The following is a 27,942-nucleotide window of genomic DNA, read 5'->3' as shown; positions in this document are numbered from 1 at the left end:
TGCAGTGGACCGCAGTTGGGGGACCTGAGTTCGAAGTTCAGCGGATCGTCTCTGAAGGTCTGGGGTTCGAGATTCTGTGAGCGCGAGTGACTGAGCTAGAAGAACTAGCCAAGACAAACGAGCTGTGAACTGAGAACTGACAGTTCTGTGTTGTAAATAGTGCTTTGTGAATATTAGTTAAGATTAACAGTTCATTGTTGTTCGTAATAGTCCAAGTAAATTGTCATTGTCGTCTGTGGAGTGCACTAATGAATACTGTGTTACTGTGTGGAGAGCAAATCCTATTGTTGAGATAATAAAATTTCATTGTTGTTCAGTATAAAAGTTACAATAGGTATATCTTTGATATTAAATAGTTATTGACCACAAGGGGCCCATGCATATTTTCTAAATGGGGTTGGGTGGCTGATGAAGGTTTCAGTTAACAGAGTGGTGTGAGGTCTTCCGGAAAAGATGTTCAGTAATTTGACCTTGTGAAAGGAATTTTATTTTAGAGCATCTGAACATAATTATTATATTATAAGAGTTTTAAGCACAAATATTTCATAAAAATATAGCAGAAAAATAATTAACAAAAAATAAAATTGTGATAACTAAATATAAAGGAAATATATTTTTGTCATTATAACTAAAAATAATGGCTTTGTGATAAAATGAAAATGATAGAAAATAATTGGTAAATTTTTTTAATTAAATCTATGCAGACAAAAAGTGAAAAATAGAGTAGCTCTGTCAGACTTTCAAATTGAATTTGAAACATAACCGAAGCACCATTGTTATTTAAAATAAATAAATATAGAACTGTTAAACTATGCAATTTTTTTGGAAACTTCTCTAAGTATTTATCAGACAAAACCAATAGTAAATCTCGCTTGCTTTTGGAAATTTTTTGTAAAACTCTCTCTTCCAAGATCAGTTCTTTTACCCTCTCCCTCTGAGCACTCAAAAGACACAGACTTGAGAGGCAATCATGTAACATTGTACTTAGCCATTTTTTCACATGACAAAGTGTGCTAAAGGACTGTTTAATGATTTTTTTCACAAACTCGGCAATGATGCTGACAAGAAACTTCTAGAAGGCCCCATTCTCCACTGCGGTCAGATCTGTGTTTCAGTTTTCTGGAATGATCTCAGGCTGAGGCATGACATCTTTCACAGCTAAGCATTTTTAAGTTTTTATACTTACAAACTGTATTTTATTCTTTTTATCTCTTCTACAGAATAACTGCTAAGTAAGAAAATGATGATTGAATGTTCTTAGTAGTAAATTACAGGCAGTTCCAACATAATTTAATTTTTTACATAAGTAAATCAACGTAAAAATTAAATATTGTAGAGCCGGGAAGGAGTGGCTTCAGACCCCTCCTTGCCCTCTTAGTGGTCGCCCATGGTCTACAAGAATGTTCATATCGCATTCTACTAGAGTCGACGGCAATTTGGAAGGCAGTAGTCTGCTAGCGTTTGCGTCGAGAGACAGACAGAGAGAGCAAGGCAGCATACAACATTGCCACATCGTACTTCATGCGCACATGCAATACGAATAGTGCAGGAGAGAATTTAAGTTATCAAAAGACATAATGACCTTAGCCGTTAATTACTGTAAGCATGACACCAAACAAACCCTCTTTTCTTCACTAACAATATTCTTTGCACAGTTCTCAATCCCACAACACATGCTTCTGCAGTCGTTTCTTGCACGTTGGCAATGTTGTAGCCAGCATCAAGATGGCCGGCAGCATTCTGCTCATCAACATTTTTAAAATAATTATACGCCTTAAACACTATTTTCTGTGCCTGCCTGTGTAGTACTTGTCTTTTTACAGTCTCTTCTTTCATTTATTTATCTTACACACACACAATAAATGTTAGTAGTTCTTATTCAATGTATTGAAACACTCACACATGAACAAACGAACTCGAGAAGTACTTGTTACTGACTGATTCTGATTGGTTACTGTACAAGCTTGTGACGTCACATACCAGAAATGCTACGGTGCATATAGCAGCCGACTGCCTTCCGAAATGCCGGCTAGTCTAGGGTGAAATTGTTTTTGGCAGCCTAAAAATAAAAAAAGACTAAATACATCACTGTTGAATCATTTTTCCTGTTACTACTTTTCAACATAATTCTGCATTGTTGATATGTAAGTGTTTAATTTTTTGTTTGTTTCACTTTAGGTCCACGGCTGTTTCTTTCTTGCCCAAGTGATCCAGATGGGTCTCAAGTGTGGTTCACAGATTTGTGGAATTACTCTGTCGTGCCATATCTATTGGAAGCTGTGCGTGAGGGTCTGCAGCTATATGGGCGACGAGCACCCTGGGAAGATCCCACACACTTCATCTGCCAGACCTATCCGTGGACAGGAGACACTGTCCAAGGTGGACAGGAGGCTCTCCTCAGGTATCTTCAAGTTTGCTTACAGTAAAATCTTGTCTAGTAACTGACAGATTTCCTAGATATTTCCAGATTTTCTGGCTTCAGTATCAGTAACAATCATTATTGCAACGAAGTGCTTCAGTTATTCCAGGGTATGTGAATTATTGTTGTACACTTCGTCTTTTAAAGCTCTCCAGAAATAAAAGTCTCGAGGAGTTAGATTGGGAAATCGGAGTGTGGGGCACATTCCTATTGATATTATTTCTATTCTCGCATATTCTATGAAGTTAGTCCATAGAATAGTCGACTGTATGTGCTATCACAGAATCCTGTTGGAGAGGAAGTACGCTTTTGTTTTTTAAGAACACTATGTTGAGTAACATAAATTTGTTTCTTGTAACCATCCTCAATTGAATCACAGTTTTTTTATTTCTTTAATTCAGGGTTGTAATATTACTGTATAGTAGGATATAAGGAGTTTCTTTAAACTCTGAAATATAAAGTAACCAATTAACAAGCTTATGAATTATTCCTAGTAAAGAAATAAAAGATTTTATATGTACATAATAAGTCTACCACTATACCTAATCCTGTGTTCATATACATCTTATAGTACAAAAGAAAATGTATACATATACTTTTTTGTGTGTAGGTTAAGGCCAGAAGATGTTGGTTATGACATACAGCAAAGTGGGGGTGTTGGAGGCAGTAGTATAAAATCCATGAGCTCCACACAGAGTGACACAGATGGTGATCCTTTGGTGAGTGCTTTACAGATCTCATTATTCATATGCCATATTGAAGATTCAAAATGAAAACAGGAATACTGTATATATCTTTGAACCGTTTCAAAAATAGATTCTTTAATTCATCAGCATTTATTTTATGAAACACTTAACGATTTTCCATTGTATATGATGTAATTTTTAAGTTTTTGTTTCAAATAGCTGTTAGTCATTTTGAGACTGGGGTAGGTTTGCAGTCAAACGACAAATACATTATAATTATAGTGTAATGATTGTGACCGAAAACAATCTTGAATAATAACTTAGTGAAGGTTTTTGTTCAAGTTCCTACATTATATTTTGCTTTTGGAACATGGAACCATTATACAAAATTAAAAATTGTCGTGTTCATTATATGGAGTGAAGATTTTTTTTATTAACCATTACTTTTTTGTATGTGTTCACTTTTATTTCTGATTGTTTACCGCACATTCATTCACAATTTAAGACATGAAGAAAAGTTTGATTGTTGATCTGTTTCTATGTCATGTTACATTAAAATTATTTAAATGGTTCTCTTTTAAATGCATATATAATATTACAGTGTTGAATTTGCTTTTACAACGTTTTAAGTCAGATTTGTATAAATGGAACCTATAAGAGTCAGAAAAGTGGTACTGCTGGATTTCTTCAGTGGCATTTAACTTATGAAAAGTCCTTCAAAAACTTTTTGTTAACATAACTTCTGTGTTATTTTGTGTTAAAAATAATTTGTATTTTGCTTTTTTTATTAGTAATTTTAATGTAAAAAGTGATTAGTGTAGTGTAAATATACTTATGAGTGCATTAGGAGATACGTGATAGATCGTTATGAGCATGTATAGCATTACAGAGGTATTCAGAATGGTTGTCCATAATTTGGAACCAGCCTGTAAGTTATCTACTGCCAAATTGCAGGAAGTCTCCTCCTCTTCCATAACGATCACCATGAAATTCCACTGTAAATAAATGCTAGTCTCTGAAACTAAAAAATTATATAATTATACGAGGGCTTTTCAAATAGTTTCCGCACTTGCGTCATATTATTTTATTTCTTTGCAGCATACACAAACAAACTACATTATTTTTCCACATAATCACCCAACTTTTCAATATATTTCTCCCAGCGTCCCATCAACTTCTTAATGCCATCATAATAAAAAGTCTTTGGTTGTGCACATAGCCACTGATGCACCGCTGACTTTACGTCTTCGTCACTTGTAAATCTTCTTCCCCTAGACCCTCCTTAAGTGGCCCAAAAAGATAAAAATCAGATAGTGCCAAATCTGGACTATGGGCTGGATGTTACATGATTTCCCACTTCAGTTTTCTTATGGTTTGTAACGTGTGGGCCACAGAATGCGGACAGGCATTGTCATGCAACAACAGGATGCCATCTGACAGTCTCCCTCTTCTTTTAGAGCAGACTGCAGGTTTCAGTTTTGTCTGAAGCATGTGAGAATAGGATGCACTTGTGATGGTTACTCCCCGTTCCTGGTATGTCTCAAGAATAGGCCCTAGAGAATCCCAGAAGACAGTCAACATCACCTTTCCTGCCGATGGTTGCATCTTGAATTTTTTTGGAGATAGGAGATGCTGGATGCTTCCACTACATGCTTTTCTTCTTGCTTTCGGGTTCTTAATGGTGAACCCACGTTTCATCGCCTGTCACAATCCTCTGCAGAAAGTTGTCACCTTCTTCACGATATCGTGTCAAATGGTGGGAACACATGTCTACGTGGTTGCACTTGTGCTCATCTGTCAGTTATTTTGGAACCCACCTGGCAGAAACTTTCTGGAATCAAAGATTATCGTGGACCAGAGAATACACAGATCCAATATTGATATCCAAATTTTGTGCAGCTTCCACTGTCGTTACCCTTCGATCTTCCAGGATCATATCCCTAGCTTGTTCTTCATTACTGAGCACACATTGTTTTATAGATCTGTGAACCTAGTACACCTTCTGACCACAAAAACCGTATCACTGAACTTTGTTCAACTTTGGTGCAATTTTCAAGTTTTTCTGCCACATTCAACCTCGCGTAGCAACTGTCAGACAACTGCTCAGACAACAGTCTTGCTATGATGACTCATCATACTATACTCTAGCACACCTGCCACCTCCATCCTTCTGTCTCCACTGCAGGATTCACAGTGCGGAAACTTTTTATAAAGCCCTCGTACATTGGTGTGGCGATGGAGACTGTGTTTTCCCACTCTCAAATAGCTTGAGGTAAAGTATAATGAGATATAACGCATTTCTTTATAGCTGAATATGTTGATGCGACTGCAGGAAGCAGCCAACTACTCTAGTCCACATAGCAGCAATGACTCTGATGCAATCAGCATAGATTCTCATCCCAGCAGTATTCATTCTGACGACAAGGGAAACTCTCGCGTGGAGTCAGCCCTGTAGACACTTCCACTCTTCGTGCAAGGTGTGTAAGGGAGGAGTTATTTTTGTAAGACGATTTCAAGTATGTGTACATGACATTGTTTTTGATCTTTAAATATGTTAGTCCTGTTGCAACGGGAATTCAGATTCCTAGGCATTTATTGTATGGTCATAAATTATGATTTGATGAACTTGTTACTGTAATTTCACTTGTTTATATATTGCAAAATCAACTGTTCAATCCATTTGTATCAATCATAAAATTTTTATGAACGACATTTATCTGAAGGTAGAAGTTTATAGCAGACATGGGACAATATCAGAATTTCTCATTATTCGATACTGATATCAAAATTGAAGGTCTAATACTCGATTGCCAATACTCGATACTTTTTCATCATTATAAAATGAAGTTAGTTACGAAAATATATGTACCTATATATAATAATGATTATCTAGGAATATTACACAGAATACTACCTCTCAGAATGTTTTCTTAAAACCAGCAGTGCTAACTAGCCTTATTGAAAAGAACGTGCAATAGACTAATGATATGGAGAAGATGGCAAAGATTATAGGCATAAGATAATAATTATGGGTCAGATGTTAACATAAGCGAGGACAATGTCTTTAACAAAAACATCGAAAAAGTATTGAGTATATTTTTGGTACAGCTGACTATACTCGGTACCGTTACATTTTGGTAGTACTGAGGTATTTAGAAAACTGCTGTCCCGTCCTTAGCACATACCGGTAGTTAGTAGGGTAGGGGGAGTCTGTGCAAGACTTATTGTTCATTTAGTAAATCAAAATTTTGAAGTAAATAATTAGACTTGAATACAAGACCATCACTGACAGTCCTCCAGTACACAGTATTACATGAAATCTGACAAAACATAAAAAGTGAAATGTGAGAATTAAAACATTCGCCATTATAATCAAAACAGAATTGGTACAGTGGTGACCTAAAATTAAAATCAAATTATAAAATTGCACACATACCAATTTGTACTGCATAGTTGAGATTACAGTGAAATTCACAATGTGAACTGTTTAACGTCACCCAGTCTATATATTGATGAATGAACGAATGTGTATTAAATGTCCTTATTGATGCAAGCGTAAGAATATGGGGCTAGTAGACCTCGCTGTGTCATCCCTGTTTTTTGTGAAATCACACTTTGAGTTACCTGAGCGAAGTTCAGTTTTGAAGATTGATTCATTGTTCAGTCAGTCATTCTTACTCTGACACGTCTGCAAGTTGCTCTTTTTTGTTTTTATATTGGCTATTTAATGACACTGAATCAACTGGGAGGTTATCTAGTGTCGGTGAAGTTAGTGATACATAGCAAAAGATGGTAATCAACCCAAGTGGAATTCCAACCCGTGCCCAGGCGTAGCCTAAGTTGCTTTTGTTTACGGGTTAATAAGTAAAACAACTTGTACAACTTCATATTTATTTCTCATTACAAGAGAACGTCAATTATCTGAATCAGCGACATTAAAATATATATTCTGAAAACAAACTTTTTCAAGACTCATTTTACTCTTATATGTGTACAATTATTTATTTCTGTTTATGTAAAAAAAAAGTGTCACCTGTAGTTCAGACCATGTAAACAAATAGGTAAATTTAAAATAAATATAATGTATTTTGGTTCTCAAAACATTTGGTTATTATCTACCAACCATTCCCTAATCATTTTCTTCATAATACTTCATATCTCAAAAGACAATAATAGTAATCATGGGTACAATTTTATTTTAGGCCTAATTAGGTCTTTTTTTATAAATTGAATTATATTATAATAAGTGTTTGATTATTCAAACGTACATTAGTTCTAATTAATTCGGATAATCGACGTTCTGGCTTAGATTCATCCAAATAGAAGTGTGGATTTTTTACATTAAACTTAATTTGAATCTCAGGCATGTCTTTTTCAATTTATTTTTCTCGTTATTATGACACCTGTGTAGTAACATGCTAGATAACAGTCTCATTAACAAACTGCGTGCTTGTGTTACCTAGTGGATTCATTAAGTGTGTTTACTATGTATGCATAATAATCGACTCATTCATTTTTGACCTGATGCACGTGCTTGCATTTCAAATGTACATGAAAACAGGCCCTTGCAAATTTTAAGTACCGTATGACATCAGTTCGTTAGCACTCGTGTCCCGGGATAACACTGTTTCCATTTTAGTTAAATTTGAGATATAAATATCTGTTATAAGGTAAGAAATACAAATCAAAACGTCGAATTGTAAGTGAAACAATTTTTAGACTTTATGAATTGAATAAAAGAGATTTTTGGCCAAAGAATTCTTAGAATTTTGCAGTGACTACTCTCTTCACCTACTGCTTACTATATTTATTTGTGGGTACATATCAATAAAGAATCGAAACAAAATGTGTAAAGAGGAAATGCTTCTCATGAACTTTCTAAATTAGTGTTGCTTGCAAATGTAAGAAAATGTGGTACATGAGAAATATTACAGACTATTGAACCCCTCTTTTAATAATTTACAAGGCATCATATACTGGTTTAAACAGTATGCTAGTGCTGGAGAAAAGAGTCCCTCTGAGTCATCTATTTTTTTATTATTTTTTTTTTAATGACATTGACGTTATGCTTTTGTAGTAGTGGTAGTATTAACAATGCTTTGAACTGCAGAGGTTACTGAAATTTGAAATTCAGTGTAGTTGAAAAATGACCGACAATTTTTTCTAGAGTCCTCTATGAGGAACATGGTTCTTTACGTCCTGTAAACCCACAGTTTTCACCTCGTGGGTAAAAACCAGTTTAAGGATTTTATCACGCTTTAAAATTAATTACAGCCAGGTTTGAACTTGCAAACTTTCGCTCCAACAGCTAGCATGGTAACCTTTAGACCACCGAGGATGACTTGTGCATTTGTACAGCCCATTGAAGTACACTTTAGCATTTATATGCAAGAAATACATTTTCATATTTTAACAAATTTCTTAGGTGAAGAGAGGAAGGGCTGGAAGGGGGGATTATAGTTGTGTTCTCGAGAACTCTTTTTGTTACCACATTGACACACTTGACTTAAAAAAAAATAATTGAATTACATGTAACATGGCAAAGTCGACATTTTTTCTCTGAAATGTATCATTTTCGTTGATTTTTCATTTTAACTTTGAAGATAAAACAAAATTCTATTCTAAATGCCACCCCAAAATGACAGTAATCATAAATTGCGTGGTTTGTATGAGAACCTTATTGTGCTTTCAGATACATTAATTTTCCAGCTAGTAGTGTGAAAATAAACCTGACTGAAGTGTTATAAAGTTTGGATCACTTACTCCTGACGATTGAAACTAAATCTTGTTGATGTTACATTGTTATGTCTGCTAACTTTTTAACAGAATAATTTCCGACATATTTAAGTTAGTTGGGTACAATTGTAATGAAATATATTTCTTCAAAGTTTTTGAAAACAGTTTTCTTTTTCCTATATTTCACTTGACAAATTGTGGAGCTTACCATTTTATTTATAGGCACATTCATTAGCATTAAACCTCGTCTTAGATTTTTTCCAATGCAAAATATATTGGAATAAGAGCATAATCATCATTCAGTCGTTAAGTAGATGTTGTATTTTGCCATTCCAATTTTGTATGATATTAAAAAAAGAAATTTCTTAGACAATCATTGTTGCTGAAACGTTGCAGCAGTCATTCCACCAGAAGGTTGTAACTACATTCTAAACAGAATCTTTCGTTCAGAACATACCTGAACTCAGCTCAGGAGGCGGCATGAAATAACAGTGTTCAATAATATGTGTAAAGATATGAAAACAGTCAAAGTTTACTGTGAATAACCAAACATTTATAACTTACGTTTTGTGGCACTGTTACGTAAAATGTTAACAGTATTATATATAGACTCCATAAGCTGTGACATCACTCATTGCTAGGAAGCCGTCTTGTTTTCTAACAACTTGTTGCTAAGGAGAGTGTCAGCTGTATTGTGTGTTGTATTATTACATTATTGTTTTTTAAAGCCTAGATTAATATTAAGCCAGGTGCACACAGAATCAGATGCAGTGTGGTGCAGTTCTTCACAACACGACATTTTGCTTTATAGTGCTTCACAATAGCTTAACACTGTCTGCTCATGACAACTGATCTGCTGGTTGTGTGGACTTTGAAAACTGCCTAGCATAGAAAATGCGTCATGGTCTATTTTCATTATTTTGAAAGAAGAAGAGCAGAATAAACGGACAAAATATTGCACATTTTGCATTTTGTTTGCTATTTCTCATTTTAACACGGATTAAAAAACTACACTAATACATTTAACATGCTTTTAAACACAAAATTACTTACTTCGACAGTATTTGGGCATATTTCGAATTTATTGTGATTGCGAAAATCTATCATCTCTTAGGATGGATATCTTCTTGAAAAATTTCTACCCATGCGCAGTAGACTGCACCCATCAGACTCTGTTCGCGACCAAATTCAAGCAGTCATTCAATGTTTTCTCCTCATGTCTGCTCACGAAGTCTTGTCACTTCTGATTCTCTGTGCACCACATTATAAGAAATCAATGGGACTCAAGTACCATCAGACAAAACATTGTGTCATGCCATGCTGCATCTGATTCTGTGTGCACCTGGCCTAATCCTCAGTCACATTTGTACTTGATCATAATGCAACTACACATGCGAACTGCGTTTAAAGACATGCATTTTACTCTTAAGTATTTTGTATTCTTGTTTATTTCAATTCAATCATTGAAATTCTAATTATGTAGGTATCAAAAAATCTCCACAACATTTAAAATAGCATAAAAAAATAATCTTATGCTAAAGCAGTGTTGCTTTATAATTCAAACAGAAATTTAATATGATCTTCATATTATAATACATACTGGTGACATATACTATCTCAGTAGATCTATATTGGTACATTATAAGATAAGTTGATAATACATATGATAAAATAAGATTAAAATACATTATTATTAACTAGTAATTGATCACAGGATATAAGAAGAAAGCTTAGTCATTATCATTATGTTCTGCCTCGAATACAAATACAAATGTAACTGACAGATTTTAATATTATTTTCATAATATTTTTTAAAGATATGTAATCATGACATTTTATAAATCTGAAGTCATTATTGTCAACTATTAATTTTAATTTTGTGTTTGAATATTACTATATAAATATTGAAAAAAATAAATGGCTGCCTTCTGAAACTAACTCATTTTTGTAAAACTTGTTTCAGCTAATGAAGACAATGTCATATTAAATTTCAATCTTTAACCACAAAATACCAATTTCGGAGCTAAAAGGAATAATGATATTTTTATAAAATATTTATTTATAAAATATGTTATCTATTTGTGCTCTGTGACACTGAATGCATAGGCCTATATAATTTTTAATATGCAAAGCACTGTTGGATATATAATGGTTTTTCCCTCTCCTGGAAAATTAAAAAAAAAAAAAAAATTGACATAATGCCTGTTAGTTGCAACAGATTCAATTATTTTTTTTATCCAATGCCACCAGGTTGTCATTTGACATTTCTGGTCTCTCCTGGCAATGGCTTATTTGTACCGGTAACCCACTTCTGAGGTTGGGGCACCTGGAACGCGGAGTTACGCTGCCCCTATGAGGATGATATTATGATAGGATGATTAAAACTAAGCCTAACCTAATTTCCAGACCATGGACGAACACAGGAACATTCCCCTTTTAAGGAAAAATGTCTGTGTTATAACGGGGACAGATTCAATTTACTCTATTTTCATGTGTGTACTCTAAAAATAGGCCTAGTGAAGTTTTTAGATTGACATTAAGCTTCATGTCCACATTAATATGAAACATTTATTAAGTTAAAGTCTAAACTCTAAAGACTCTTACTTGTTGAAGAAAATCTTTCAAAGCACCCAGAACTTAAGATATATTATTACTCTACGTGATATAAAATTTGAAAGACAAGTCTGGTTTAACAGGGATGAAACATTTTCCTACCTCTGATTGAGATTCTGGCTGATATGTACATATATTATCAGGAAGTACATCTCACTTGACAATATGTGTCAGAGGAAGAACAATTGTTTGTATGCATCTGAAGTCTGATTAGTGGAATATGTAGCTAATCGGCGATGTATGCATTGGAGAGGGAAAGGAACTGGCCATCCTATCCCATTATCTCCTGGCCTAGTTGCCTCATGAGTGTTGCCTTATTGGTGTTACTTAAGAGGTTCAAACCTGTCTTCGGACAGTTGACTAAACAACAACAAACATTTTCCACAAGACTCTCATACAGAAGTTTATGTAAAATATGCAACCATGTCGTAATGTTAGAGACAGTGCAAGAGGGCTATCTATCTACCCCTCTTGAAACAGTGGCAGTGCTTACTTTAGATATAACTGCATTGTTTTCATGAAGACGTTCTATCTCAGCTTAATCATTTGTAAAGAGGTAATCTTTTGAAACACAATCAATATTCCATCCACTATAGTAAGATATTCGGATGTTTCACAAAACTGACATGTTTAAAAACTTCTTTATTTAGCAATCCAACATATTAATTTATCATTACCTTCTATTGATCTGATCTTTCAGTATTGCCACTTCAGTTTCCAATTTTTTCATTTCGTGTTTTTGAAAGTAATTTCCAGCTACTAATGCTGTTGATGTTGCAAACTGTACAGTCGATGTTTTGCTACCTGGCAACACTTTAAATTACTCAGTAATATCATTTTCTTCTCTGCTGTATTCGCACAAAAGACATCACTGCAATAAAAAAAAAATTAGGATTTAAGAACATAATTAAGAACATAATCAGCTTTTGGTTAAGGCATGTTCTCTTTTATTAGAAATACAGAGCAAGGCTATGGCCTTACTAATCTTTTCTTCTGTTTCTTCCTGTTAGATTCTGCAGGAGGAAAGTCCATATATTTTCTTAAATTCCTGAGAAACAGTGAGGGACACATTTTTAAAGTGACAGCTGCAAACTAGGCAGTATTTTGAAAGTTCTCCATCACCTCTCCTGCAAAACAATACATAAAATCATGTACAATAGAAGCATTGCCATAAACTTACGAGGTACGTCCATAAAGTAACTTTCCCACTCATCCCACAGCTAGCAAATCATATGTTGCACAAAGTGACTGCGTGTACGTGATAGAGTAAAGTCCTGGCATGGCGCATGCACTAGCGGAACTTCCGGAGTGCTCTCAGTAGCTTCATTGCATTGGTTGAAGATAGACACTATTCCAGCTCCCGCCGCATGTGAAGTGCGATCAGTGATAAAGTTTTTGAATGTACAGGGCATAGCGCCGATTGAAATTTATAGTCAGTTGTGCCAGGTCTATGAGCAAGCAAATGGTACATTGCTGGTGTAGACAATTTTCAGCAGGATGCCAAAATGTGCATGACAAGGAGTGCAGTGGGAGGCCAACCATCATCACAGACGACCTTGTAGAGCAACGCACTATCTACTTGCTCTTGATGTTAGGCCCATAGACCTGGCACAGCTGACGATAAATTTCAATCAGCGCTATGCCCTGTGCATTCAAAAACTTTATCACTGATAGCACTTCACACGCAGCAGGAGCTGGAATAGGAGTGTCCATCTTCAACCACTGTAACGAAGCTACTGAGAGCACTCAGGAAGTTCTGCTAGCGCATGCGCCATGCCAGGACATTACTCTATCACGTACACGCAGTCACTTCGCGCAACATACGATTTGCTAGCTGTGGGACGAGTGGGAAAGTTACTTTATGGACGCGCCTCGTACATTTTCAATTTTGATTCTGATGTTTGTGTATGAAGATACGTCCTTTATACAAACCTAATATCAAGTACCCATTTCATGGCTTTTTTCTTCTCTTTAGGAAATGAGAAAAACCTGCAAGAATCTGACTATAGTGCTTGCAATCAGTCGAAACACAATGTACCTGTATATTGAAATAACTAGGCCTCGTGTACTTTGAATATACACACAAAAATTAACAAAACTTGTAGCAAATGCACTTAAGCTATTTAAACTATTTTTGTACTTTACTTTAGCACTATAAACGTGCTGTTAATTTATAGCAACATAATACACCATTTAGAAATGACAGTTGTTTGGAAAACAAGATGGTGATCTCCATGGCAGTGGCTGCCTCTGACAGACTTAGAGAGTCTATTACTTTATAGATAACTGCCTTCAATTGTACTGCATACTCATGTTGCGAACTGAAGTTTTTTATTTTTATTCTATATTTTTTTACATTATCATAGTGTTGTCTCGTGAATATTTTACGTAAATAATATACTAATTTAAAATAGTACAAAAGTGGAAGTAATCAAGTATGGTATTTTTACTCGTTATTTCTGTCGATCACCTTTCTTTCAATAATTCCACGTATAGTACACCTTTTTCTCTTTCTGTGAACCATCATGAATGCCAGATTTTTCGTAAAGACATAAGTTAGTATTCGAGTCTTTTTTCTGCATTGACAGAAACCAATTTGTTTTCTTATATCCAGATTTAATTACATTCACAGACTAGGAACACCGTTCAGGTTTTCGGATATGTAAAGTACAGTAATGTTCAGAATATAATGTTAATTCAGAACTTAATCTAAAATGCAATACTGCTCTTTGGTCATATTTAACGAAAGCTTCTAGATGCATCATTTTTAATAATTAATTTCATATCTCTTACACTGAGATTTAATTTTTATGATGTTTGTCATACTGTCTATCAAGTTAATATATTTAGTAATACTCGTATATCTTTTGCTAATTGAATTTATAAATTGTAATATTGATAAACACATCATTGCAAATGTACATTTATTCAAATGCATGGTTTGAAACGTTATAACATATATGAAAATATAATACCAGTATATGCTTAGTTACACTTCGATGGCTTAAAGCACTTAATATTGTATGTTCACTTTTCTAACTTTCGGGAAACCTTGAAAGAAGTGTTTCCCGTTACAGACATCTTACAGACATAATGCAGCAAAATATAACAAAATATAATTCTTATATTAATAATGTCCTATAGGTACAATACAATACAATACTTGTACAGAATGAAGATTTAGCCCCAGACTACTAATATATCACCATATTTCAATTTTGACTAGAAATAGACATACCTGTACCTGTGCTTAAAGCCATCGACATGATTCTGCAAGAAACTCTTGCACTTTTTTATTTCACTTGATTTTTTATAGAAATAAATTGATTTAAAGTATTGGCCTAGGTTGAGGCACACAGAAATAAGATCGATATATATATATATATATAATCGATTATATATGAAGAAAAGATGAACGTTCAAGTTGATATTTAATTTCCTCAGAGTCCATAGTGTCCATAGTCTGATGAACAACTTTGTTGTGGTCCTCTCAGTTTCATGTTACCGTGCCTTAACAGGTATCTCTTTTTGGATTTAGATGTGAATTTATTGTATTATGTTTTAACCTGAATGTAACGTGAAATGTGTTGCAGTACAGAGATAACATTTATGAATATGTAAATAAGTAACACTTGTGATATTACAGTCCTAGCATCAAGAATGAAGTTGATTCTTCAATGTAGTGTTCATTATGAGTGATATGATAAGCAAGTTGCTGCCATGTGGATGGTATATTGGATGGAAAGTCTTGACAGATTATGTGGATGAAACAGAGATATTGTAAATGTTGATGTAGATTAAGCACAAACTGTAACTGGATGTGCACTTACAAGTTGCTGGCATTCGAGGGTTAACTGTAGACTTAATACTTGAATCTACTGGACCGAAGCTTCTTCCTATGTCCTCATGGTCATAAGTGGACACAAGTGTACAAAGTGCTTTGCAGTCCATGTGCACATCCCCTTCGTATGCCCAAAGTCATAACACACAAAAATTAACAACTAATTTTATGAGCACAGTCATAAGGTCACATGTAATTATGTTCAGACTTGATCTTCTAAAGTGTGAGCAGGATTTATGCAACATTTTAAATTAAAAACACAGTTCTTTCTTAAAGCTGCTGATGTACAAAATTTCCACTAGCTTCTATATTTCATTTCAGATAAAGCAAAGATAATTTGATAGGTTTTATTTATCCTAGTTACCAGTATTTAATGAAAACATTCGTTTCCACAGATGTATTAAAAATCGGAAAAATAAGCAAAATTAATACTATAATAATTCTATTACAATTATGGACTTTGCATTTTTACAAAAAGTTTTTCATTGATAGTGTGTCTGTTTTATACCATGTGACACAGAAGTAATTTGACAAATAGGAAACATTACTCTAATTGGAAATACAATTGTATACAGTATGTTCACTACTGCAGATGTTCAAAATGTGCTCCATTTACTTGAAGACAGTACCTCACTTAATCCTGACATTCTTCTGTTACATTTACAAGGATGTGCTGGATAACATGGGTGATCCTTTGTTTCAAGTTATCTATAGATGTAGGCTCTGACTGAAAAACGTGCTGTTTCACAAATCTCCATAGAAATAAATCAAGAAGTGTGAGGTTTGGTCACCCTGGAGGTTATGACTGAGGTCTACCTCGCCCAACCCAGTGCACATCGAATATCTCATTTAGTTTCTGGCGAACTGTTAGATCATAATGTGCCGTGGGCTCATCTTGTTGAAACCACGTTTTTATCTGTTTGTTCAGTGGCAAATCACACAGGAATTCCTTTACAGTGTTGTCCAGCAATTCCATATGCGTTCATTCATTCATAGTGTTCTGCTCAAGGGTAGGTCTTTCACTGCAAACCCAGCATTCTCCAGTCTTTCCTATTTTATGCCTTCTCTTAGTCTCCGCATATGATCCATATATCTTAATGTCGTCTATTATTTGATATCTTCTTCTGCTCCGAACTCTTCTCCTGTTCATTATTCTTTCCAGTGCATCCTTCAGTAGGCAGTTTCTTCTTAGCCAGTGACCCAACCAATTCCTTTTTCTCTTCGTGATCAGTTACAGCATTATTTTTTTCTCCAGCCACTCTTTCCAATACAGGTTTGTTTCTCATTCCCCCATAATGTGTATAGGTTTATATTTCCATCAAAGAAATATGGTTCCACAACCATATCACCTAGTACTCCACACCACACCATAACTTTTGGAGCATCAGGGTTGTTAGCTTCACGCATCCATCCTGAGTTTTCTTTGGACCAGTGTCGTGCATTTTGTGTAGAGCATGCCCATCCAGAAAGAATAAGCATTCGTCACTGAACATAATGTGCTGAAGGAAGGATCAATTAGTACACAAACGCTGTGTGATCCAGTTGCAGTATATTCACCTCTTGAGTGGATCCTCTTCTTGCATTGTGCGTATATGCTGTAATTTATAGGGGTGAAAACGTGCAGATTTCAATATTCTGCAAACAGATTCTCTACTGATACTACTATCTCGAGCTACATAGCACACTGACCTTTTAGGGCTGGCCATCATCTTCACAATCACATCTATTGAATGCAGTCTGTCAGTAACAGATTTGGAAGCATCAGTTCGTTTCTTTCGAGTACACTGAAAGTTGTTTTAAATTTATGCAATAATTTGGCTACATTTTGGTATGATGGTTTTGGAATGTCAGGATGATGAATGATGAAACTCGTCTGCAGCTTCTCTTGTTTTCCTGTGATAGTCCCCACAGAGCACAGTACTAGCTCCACTTGCAGTTCAGGAGTCAACATGATCTCTTCAGCTTTCAGTGAATATCAATATTACAACTGAAAATAATAAACAATAAACGGAACAAAATACAAATCAACTGTAGCATTATTGTGTACCATACTATGGCCTACTTCAATTTATGTACTGTATTCAGTTTACATATTCCACAGAAACTAATTCAGGAGAATTCTAGCAGTACAAAGGGGAATATATACTGCCAACATAACGGTACAAGAAAAAAGTCACTCAGATTACGGACGTCTTAGATGAAACATATCATTATGTTACTTTGTACGATAATTCTTTCAGTTTTATAATTAGTGATGGTTCTTATTTGTCATCTGACTTCTGTGTAACACAGTACATCAGAATATATGGATGTTAAAATGTATTTTTGCATTTTAGTAAGAAATGTACTTGTTTAAAGTTTCAATAAGTAAGTTTTCAGGAACATTATTAAACATTACTAAAGATCGTATCTTGTTTGTTACTGTAAACCTCGTGTCTGTTAACATGTCTCTTTTTTTTAACAAGAAAAACATACACTGAAGTATTGTCATAAATCCTGCTTCTACAATGGATTTGTTCATTGCCTTTGTGCCAGAAGGCAGATGTTTCAAGCTGTATATAGATATATCTTATGTTAAGAATATATTGAAGATCTGTCACTTATAAAAAGATACAAGATTCCACATACCTGAATTAACTCTGTACTACAAGATTTATTTGGACCTGGTGTTCACTTTGAATATATATTTTTAAAGGGCTCATATCATTTCAAATGAATTCCATTTTTATATAATGATTGAGAATAAATATTTTATTAAAATAGATCTTTAGCAAGATTATACAATAATTCTTGTATTATTCCAATTTGGAAGGCCTTCTTTGAATTGTAAGTGCACAATCCTTCCATTATCAGTCATCATTAAACTAAAACTGACGTTACAGATGGATTCTGTATCAAATGTATTTCAAAGGACATTATTGTGAATTCATTAGAAGATGTATAAAATATCTAAATTAATATTTAGATTCAATAAAGAATTATTCACAGTGAAAGAAATGAGTTGAAGACGTGATGGTTTACTTGATGTAAAATTGGAAACTCATACACAAGGACTTAAAGGCACATTGGTACATCATAGTACCTAAATAACATGTGGTTTGAAAATTGACTAGTATGTGGCAATAAATGCTCATTTATTTTATTATTCAATCACACAAACTTGCAAAGAAAATTTGTTTACCAGTGCATAGTGTTGAAGAAGTTATTGATATTATTAGAGAAAATAATATTCCTGTCAGACTTCAAAACTATGGACTGAACACGTAAGAGTTACCAGTGTGTGGACAACAGGAATCGCGTGTATATTAATAGCATTTCAAGGGCAACACAACTCAAAAGTCAAGTTTCGTATTTTATAGTGAACATGTCTGTTGTGTTGTTGCCTAATTTACCATTTACATGGGTTTTTAACTTATATTTTTACTGACCAATTAATTTATTTGTATTTATTTGTATTACGTTTATGTTTGTAAAAAAGAATGTACATTTTCACTATGTCTTCCATCTTTCTGAGTAAGTTTACCGTAGATTTTGCAATTTATGTATCAGACGACTTTATACTCTTAAAATAATTATTTTGTTCACAGCTTGTATTTAGAGTTGTGTGATCCTTTAGAGTAATAGTAACCAAATACTTGACAATACGAATTTTAATACCATATGTATGTTTTAGGCATTAGTCATTGTCCGTGCTTCATTTGCTCCAATTCTTAAAAGCATATGAAATCACTTGGACTGCACAAATTCAATTTCATACACTACAGAGAGAGGTTTTCACTTTCCGATCCATTATACCTGGTGTTTTATTAAAGTTTTATGTAACTTCCCAACAACAACAAAAAAAAATATATATATATAAATAAACATATACTTAAAATTAACATTTTGCAAATATTATTTTCAGCATAAATATATTCAGAATATTAGAGATATAGCGAAACCTGCCTTAAACGGACTCTTAATTAAATAGAAATTTGTCTGAAAGGAAATAAATATTTTCTGACCCCGTGACATTAGGGCTGAAAAACATGTTAAATAACCTGAATTAAATGGAAACTAACACAGAAATCAAAATAAGCTTTTATACTGAAATTTTCGAATGTTCCGAAGTGTATCATTTAGACAGATTTTAGACACCCTATACATTCTACAAAATTTTAGTTTCAGATGTATTTGAACTTAAGTGTAATTCCAGTATTTATGAATCGGTGGTCAGTTGTGTCTCACTTGGAATATTTTATGGTCGATTACCATCTACAAGTTCAAGCAGATAACTGGCTGTTCTAACTCTTTAGTTATTCTAAGAGGAGTTGAAATGTAAAGCCAAATACATTTCTCTTCTTCATCATAGTTTTTTTGTTGCTTGCAGCCTTGCTTACAAAATTTTGTGTTGTAATTGCCTCTTCATTGTTACTTATCTCCGTTCTTCCCAGTTCCCATCCATGCAAATGAATGAACAGTCATTCCTGGAATTCATATTTTAATGGTACAGCACTACCTGCAATATTCATCCATGACCTTTAATGAAATTCAATTATTTGCCTTTTCAGAAATTTTCCTAAATGGTTCTAGGCCTACATTTCTTACTTCAGTTTGGGAGTTGTCATTATGTCTTCAGAGACAAGAGTTGTGCTTGATCTTAACACGAGAGTAAAAGTGATTCATGCACGTGAGCAAGATAAATTGTCTGTTAAGCAGATTGTGAAAATATTCAACTTAGATAAAACTCAAGTGTACGAAGAAAACGGACATTTTAAAGTTTTGAGGCGAACTGTGCTAATGGGAGAATAAAAAGACAACTTAAGAAACACTGCAAACGAAGACATTAATGAAATATTATGGAAATGGTTTGTCAGTGTCAGGCCGAAAAATCACTGCATGTCAGGTCCCTTGGTACAGAAATATGCGGGAAAGATCTGCTTAGCGTGATTTCTCAGGCTAAAGTGTTTGTGTAATGTTAGACAGCCAAAAATGTAAACTGCGTGCAGAAAACTTTGTTTGACTACTAGAAAAAAAAAATAAAGAAAAAGTGAGTAATTTTTTTCTGTTCAGTGTAATGTTTACATGTGTTCAATTATACAGGTATGGCACACTGGCAGCCCGTCCCTCATCCGTAAAAAACAAAAATATGAATCAGCTATTAGCAACAACTCAGCAATTAAACATTTTTAAGCTTAGTAATTAATGGCAAGGTCTGAAGATTGTGTGCGGCCCATAAGAGGTACAGTGTATGGGAAATGGCCTGTGGCCCAAATGAATTCAGTAAGTAAATTAGTAAGGTATTTTATTCATATGAATTGCGTGCATGTTCCTGGTTTAATTTTTATAGTATACCACTGAATGAAAAACTGGCTGTAGTGAAACATTTTCCCGGTGCCTTGAGATTCCGTTAAGGGCAGGTTTTACTGTATATTAATTGAAAAGTTTTTTACTTTACTACCACTTTTATTTCTTGACCTATTTGTAATATAAAGAACAGAATTGCCGAGATGTTTATGGGAGTATTTGGAAGATCATTGTAGGGTGAACAAAAAAATTTGACGTATACTATGGGGTTATCGATATCTAGACCTTACACAGTAATTTATTTTGAGTACGGAATAATGAATTCCATTTTTCTATTAAGTGACCTTATTATTCTGACACTGCATTGTTTTGAATTTTGTGGTAATGTGCCAGGAAGCAGTGGAGTTATGTTACTGTGATAATGATTGAACCATATACAATGAAATGTTTCCAAATTTTCAAAGGAAGAATATGCCTGCATGGTACTTTGTATGGTTTTTGCAGTGGAAATGCCTTGTTTTCCTTGTGAGAGTAGGAAACTTGATGAGGTGGTTCTGGATGAGAGAAGCCAAATCTCAAGTAGTCTATGAAAGATGACCAACACGAAAAAATTCCATGTTGTACATTCGCGCAGTTTACAACACAAGTTAACGTGCAGTTGGTGTGAATTGGTAGGCATTTACCTCATTGAACTGCATTTCTTTGCTTTGACAGTTGTCTCACAGGATTTTTGCAAATGCACCTATCCCTGTACTTACACGAATATATACCACTAGAATTACGTTATCTGCGAATGCAGCACAATGGAGCATCATCTCACGCCATCAGAGAGGTAAGGGAATGCTTCAACAAGCATTGTCACTGGATAGGAAGAGATGAACCATTGCTATAGCCTGCTCCGTCACTTGGCCTGCCCCCACCAGTGTCATTTAATTAGATATGTACTTGAAATGGCAAGCCGAAACAAGAGACCAATATTGCAGTTACACTGTTTAACGTAGTTGTGTTTGTGAGTCTGTTACGGCTGTGTTCATGGTTGATGTGTTCACTGTTCACGATATTAAGTATTAACATGGAGGGAAATAATTATTCTGAAAATAATGATGTTCCAACAGCAGGAGTGAAAAGAAAAGCAAACAAAACGAATTGGAAAAAAGAGATTGCTAAGAAGAAACGAAATTCAGGTGAGAGTTATGTTTCAAGGAGTGGTCCCTGCCATGGAAGCATACCCGCTAGCAGCCACGAATGCACGCTGGTGCTGTAAGAGACCTGCAGGTCAGAGACGCTAGCCCGAGAGTGCAGTGTTCTGATGGCCACTGTACTAGAGTGTCGATGTCTTTTTCATTTACAGAGTTCTTTACCTTCTCTAGATACTCCTGCTTAAGGTTACAAACAAATCAAGTTGTGTATCCCATACACACTACATTCTTACTTACGTACAAATGCCTTTTAGAGAACCTGGAGGTTCATTGGCACCCTCACATAAGTCCACTATTGGTCCTCTCCTGAGCAAGATTAATCCAGTCTCCACCATCATATTCACCTCCCACAAATCCATTTTAATATTATCCTCCCATCTACGCCTCGACCTCTCCAAACGTCTTTTTCTCTCAAGTCTCCCAACTAACACTATATGCATTTCTGGATTCATACATAACGTGCCCTGCCCATCTGAAACATCTGGATTTAATGTTTCTAATTATATTAGGTGAAGAATACAATGTGTGTAGTTCTGTGTTGTGTAACTTTCTCTATTCTCCTCTAACATCATCCTTCTTAGCCCCCAAATATTTTCCTAAGCACTTTGTTCTCGAACACCCTTAGCCTCTGTTACTCTCTCAAAGTGAGAGTCCAAGTTTCACAATCATACAGAACAACTAGTAATATAACTGTTTTATAAATTGAAACTGTCAGCTTTTTGAAAGCAGATTAGATGACAAAAGCTTCTCAACCGAATAATAAGACGCATTTCTCATATTTATTTTGTATTTAATTTCTTCTCGAGCGTCATTTATATTTGTTACTGTTGCTCCAATATAATAGAATGTTTTATTTTCGCTTGCAGAGTTAAGGCCATAAGGCCTTCTCTTCCACTCAACCAGCCTTAATCAATACAATACATATTTAAATTACGAATATTTACATTACACTTAAAAGATTCTCCAGCAATATTCTTCAGCTAAGTTTTAACAAGTAGTACATGTTTATTTAAATTTAGATAAACCTATAAGATAAAGCAATAACTTAATTTATGAGCTAATTTAATTCAATCAATTATATTTAAGTTGAGATAGCTAGTAAAGTGATGGGAATTAATTTAATATAAGTTTACTAGAACTATGTTATAGGGAGAAAAAATATAAATCTAAAATATATTTATATAAGGAGAATATTAATGTAATGAAATTTTGCCGTTAGAGGTTTTGTATTCTATTTAGAGAAATTAATGGTAATAATAAGAATTGACAGATGTCAGTTTCATTATAAGTAACAAATATTAATCAGTAATTAATTTGTTAAGTAAGAATTTATGTAATTTTGACCTAAATGAAGTTATTGTCCAACAATCCTTTACATCACTCAGAAGCGAGTTCCAATTTCTAGCAACTGAAACTATATAGGATGAAGAATATAAAGATGTCTTGTGGTAGGATATAATGAGTAAATTGTTATGATGAGACCTGGTACTTAGCTGATGATATGTTAATAAATTTTGAAAATGAGAAGCCAAATAGATTGGGGTAGCGATGCACAGAATTTGAAACTAGAGAATGCAGGGCTCATCGATCACTTAGCCAAGACAGATTTTGGAAAACGGGAAAACATGAACATACTTACGAATATTGCAAATATAACAGACGCACGCATTATGCACATGTTTTAGTCTGCTGCTCAAATTTGCATTTAGGTTACTTAATATAATATCGCAGTAGTCGAAGTGTGGCATCACGAGTGTTTGTACAAGGATTAATTTTAATTTATATGGAAGAAAGTGCTTCAGTCGCTTTAATGAGTGAATAATAGAAAATATTTTTTTTAGAAGCGTGATTCACTTGTTCATTCCATTCCAGGTGACAATCCATATAAATGCCAAGGTTCTTCACAGTCGAGCTGTATGGAATAGTGGTATTATTTACAATTATCGGTGACAAATTTTGTTTGTCACACTTAGATTTTTGATGTTCTATTAAGATAGCTTGCGATTTAATTGCATTTAAATTAAGTCCGTGCGTTTTCGACCATATGGATATTGAATTCAAGTCATCATTAACTTTAGTTAGCCACCGGCGTGGCTCAGTCGGTTAAGGCACTTGCCTGCCTGTCTTAAGTTGCGTTCAGGCGCGGGTTCGATCCCTGCTTGGGCTGATTACCTGGTTGAGTTTTTTCCCGAGGTTTTTCCCAACCATAATGTGAATGCAAGGTAATCTATGGCGAATCCTCGGCCTCGTCTCGCCAAATATCTCGCTATCACCAATCTCATCGACGCTAAATAACCTAGTAGTTGATACAGCGTCGTTAAATAACCAACTAAAATAAAAAAAATTAACTTTAACTATAGCGTCATTTATGTAGTTAAGTCGAGTATGCAGATAGATTTGTATGTCGTCAGCATAAATATGGTGTCAGCAGTATGTTAGATTAGAATAAATATCATTAATATAAATAGAAAATAGTAAAGGTCCTAGGACAGAGCCTTGTGGTACGCCAAGTGGAATAACGATTATTAATAGACACGCACTGTTGGCGTTCACGAAGATAGGAGCCCATCCAGCTAAAGCATTATCAGAAAAATGCAGTACTCTTAATTTTGCAATTAGTAGGTCAATGTCTACAGTGTCGAAGGCTTTGGAGTAGTCTAAAAGTGTTAGTATTGTGATCTGCCCTTTGTCTGAAGCTTCACGTCTATCCTCAGTCACTTTAAGCAGTGCAGTCATTGTGCCATGTCCCGTTCGAAGCCTGATTGGTAAGGACCAACAAAGAATATTGTGAGTATTGAGGTAGTCTGTCAATTGTTTGTGCACAATTCGTTCTAAAGCTTTTGAGAGAACAGGAAGAATACTAATTGATCTATAGTCATTAGGTGTTACGGGTAGCTTAATTTTACGAAGGGGACGAACCAACGAACACAGAATACATAGCATCTTAATACCATTGGACAGAGTGAAGCCACTTTGATGGACCTGACGCCATCTTGTTACTACCAAAACATTGCAAAATAGCTATTATGTTATAGAAGATCTTATGATAATAGGAATTCCATATGTAGGCATCTTGAAATTAGTTCATTTATGAATTAAAACAACGATGCAACACCACAATCAACTGTCCATGTGCTAAGCGGGAGCCAATGTTTTGGTAACATCATGATGGCGACTGTCCACAAGAGCGGCTTCACCTCCAAGCTGTTCTTGTCTACTCTATGTATTCTGTGCTCGTTGGAACGAACAATAGCCTTTTTTCCATAAGTCTGGGTAATGTGAAGTCATTATGGATGCATTGAATATATGGGTTAGTGTCGGGAGAATTATGTCCATAATTTTGTTCAGAAGTTCTATATTTATATTGTCTGCTCCTTGTGATTTTGACTTAATACGCTTTAGTGCTGATTTTACGTCAGAAGGCATTATGTAGGAAAAGAAGAACTTGTCTCGTGCTGGCGCGGGTGTAGAGATTAATTCGTTAATAGTCTGTTGTTTCGTTGCAGCGTCAGGTGCGTGGGTAGTGGTGGATGTGAAGTAATTGTTTAGATCATCTAGAGAAATAGTATTGTCAGTTTGTGACTTAGATTCTCCCAGTCACATTGACCTAACATTTCTCCACATATGGTATTGGATGCTCCAATATCAGGTTCAATGGGTCTGTAAGCATATCTAAGCTTAACATTTCTAATCATCTGTGTGGTCATATTTCTTAGTTGCTTGTACCGCAAGAAATCTTTGTCACTTTTTTAGTCTCTTGAATTTCCGAAAAGCTTCGTCTCTTTGTCTCATCAGTGATCCGATTTCTGTAGTCATCCAGGGAGCTGGAGGTCTCGTAATACGTCCAAGGTATATTTCCATTTCGTACTATGGTCTGGTCGCGAGACATAATCATATACTTTGTCTTTTCGGGATTTACTTTCAAATTTATCTCATTACTTGCGTCATGTGAAATTTCCGTGTTTTCTCTAATAGTTTGTGGATTTTCTCCTAACATATTCACATCATCCACATAAGCAAGCAGCTGATGTAACCTATTTAATTCCAAACCCTCTCTGTTTTCCTGGACTTTCTTAATGGCATATTCCAGAGCAAAGTTAAAAAATAAAGGTGATAGTGCTGCCACTTTAGTTAGCAATGAATTGGGAAACCATCAGACAGAAACTGGCATATACAGACTCTACACACTAATAGTATTAAAATTGCTATTTATTCAATATATGTTTTAATTGTACATAATATGTATACTGTCCTAATATAACAGAGTCTCGTTCTCTTTAGACTTCACTTGTCTGGAGATGCTAGACCCTCCAACACAGGAGGTGCTTGCAGGTGGGGTTACAACTTGGCATGTCGCAGAATTCTAGATCCTCGAACATTAAATCTCAGGTGAACGAATTTATTGCACGGTATGCTAGCCAGACGTGGAAACAATTTGAAGAGAGAAGACGAAGGTCATTGAGCTGATGTCTCGTCCAGAGTTATTTGAGCTCTTTCGCATTGCATAGAGTAACAAGATTCTTAAGGTATAAAGTGTACAGCACTTGCAATACTCAGTAATATTATAAAATTAAATCCATTTATAAAATTAAGCGATCAGAAGAAACCAGATTATCCACTTGTTAACATTGTACAAAGACAAGACATAATCACGATCTTTCAATACCGACTGATAGAAAACCATGCTAGTGAAAGTAAGAAATCACTACTTTGTTTTAATGGTTTGTTTTTGACGGTGATGTTTGATGGACTATTAATGATGTGAATGACCTGAAACACCTTTCGGAAAGAATTAAATCCCATGAATTGATCTCTTCTCACATTGGAAACTTAAATTTAATTTATGTGACAAGGTGCATATATGATTATAGATACATGAGGGACTTAGGATTACAGTTACTCGTCACGGTGAACTCTTTCGAAAAAACAGGCAAAATTTAGGTAGAATAAAATCAACTGTTTGAAATTTTGTGGACGTCATGAAATTACTCTTCAAAGGTCATGAGGAATCCGAAGACTCCCTAAAAAGAGAAATATTCTTAGATTTGGTAAGTGAAATAACTTGTTGCTTGAATAAACATCTGAAATTATCTAATACACATCACGACAATTCAGAACGAATTACTTGAATGTATGTGTACTGTAATGTGTATAGAAAGGATCTTCAAATTGACATTAATAATGCCATGTTTGTATCAGTACAGGCTGATGAGACCACAGATATTTCTAACGACACAGCTAGTCATTGTTCTCCATTTTGTGCAGTGTTTGAAAGTTTATTTTTTCTTTTTTAATTAATGGCAGGCACTTGACTTTCATCATTCACCCAAGCGTCCCCATTTAGGGGGCAGTGTTCCAAAACTACTTGTTCTTCCAGCCATCATGGAGGCATTACCCTTGATGCACCACAGGAGGCGAACTATGTAACACCGTATGATGAGTCATGATGATTGATTAATGGAGCAATGATGGAATGCCAGGAGGGGAAAATGGAGTACCTCGCAGAAACCTACCACTAAACACTGTCTTTGTCCACCACAAATTCCAATTGAACATGCCGGGATTCGAACTTTGGTTACCAGTGTGCAAACTGACACTCTAGCCATTCGGCTAACTGTTCAAAAGTAGCAGAGCATTCTCATAGCTTTATGCAAGTAAATGATAGATCTGCTGCAGGGATTTCACACTGTGTTCTACAAGCATTAGAAAACCATTTAACCTGAAAGACAAGTTGGTGTCCCAAGCTTAAGTTGGTGCTTCTGTTTTGTTTACTCTCATTCTCACTATATACACTGTTACACAAATTTGATATTATAATGCTTATAATGCAACAAGTGTGTTATATATAACATTACACTTTTTTTTAATCTGTCTGCATGCCCTGCTTTTTTCTGTGTATCAAATAAGAGAACAGATTTACCCAAGAAGTGTGTGGTTGAAGCAGGGTCCCTCAAGGGGGGGAGGGGGTAATTGGGTCTTCGGTTCCAAGGCCCTACCATTAAGGGGCCTTATTATTATTATTATGCGGCATATCATTAATAAGTAATTAAGAATTAATAACAATTATTGTCGAGGCAATAATACTACAAGAAAATTCATGTGGGAGAGTATACTGAGTCCTGGGCTACTGGTACCTCTAATGGGAGATAGTTAATAAAATTA

The 27,942-nt window shown here is 34.9% G+C and overlaps 1 protein-coding gene across 6 annotated transcripts in view; it reads left to right on the top strand.

The window, feature by feature from the left end:
* sick (sickie) overlaps positions 1-27,657 on the top strand; it is a 461,315-nt gene extending 433,658 nt beyond the window's left edge. For 3 of the 6 annotated variants that reach the window (XM_069838101.1, XM_069838097.1, XM_069838102.1), the window contains 3 exons: positions 2,179-2,401; positions 3,030-3,138; positions 5,414-19,176. In XM_069838101.1, the coding sequence (XP_069694202.1) occupies positions 2,179-2,401; positions 3,030-3,138; positions 5,414-5,560 (479 nt within the window). In that variant the 3' untranslated portion in view covers positions 5,561-19,176. Of the gene's footprint in view, positions 1-2,178; positions 2,402-3,029; positions 3,139-5,413; positions 19,177-19,845; positions 20,341-20,377; positions 20,622-27,084 lie in introns of those variants that run through there. The other 3 variants (XM_069838099.1, XM_069838098.1, XM_069838100.1) reach the window with 3 other exon arrangements.
* The last annotated feature ends 285 nt before the right edge of the window (positions 27,658-27,942 follow it).

Source organism: Periplaneta americana, chromosome 10 (genome assembly GCF_040183065.1).
Source record: "Periplaneta americana isolate PAMFEO1 chromosome 10, P.americana_PAMFEO1_priV1, whole genome shotgun sequence".
NCBI lineage: Eukaryota > Metazoa > Arthropoda > Insecta > Blattodea > Blattidae > Periplaneta > Periplaneta americana.
This window is presented reverse-complemented; position numbering and strand designations above follow the sequence as displayed.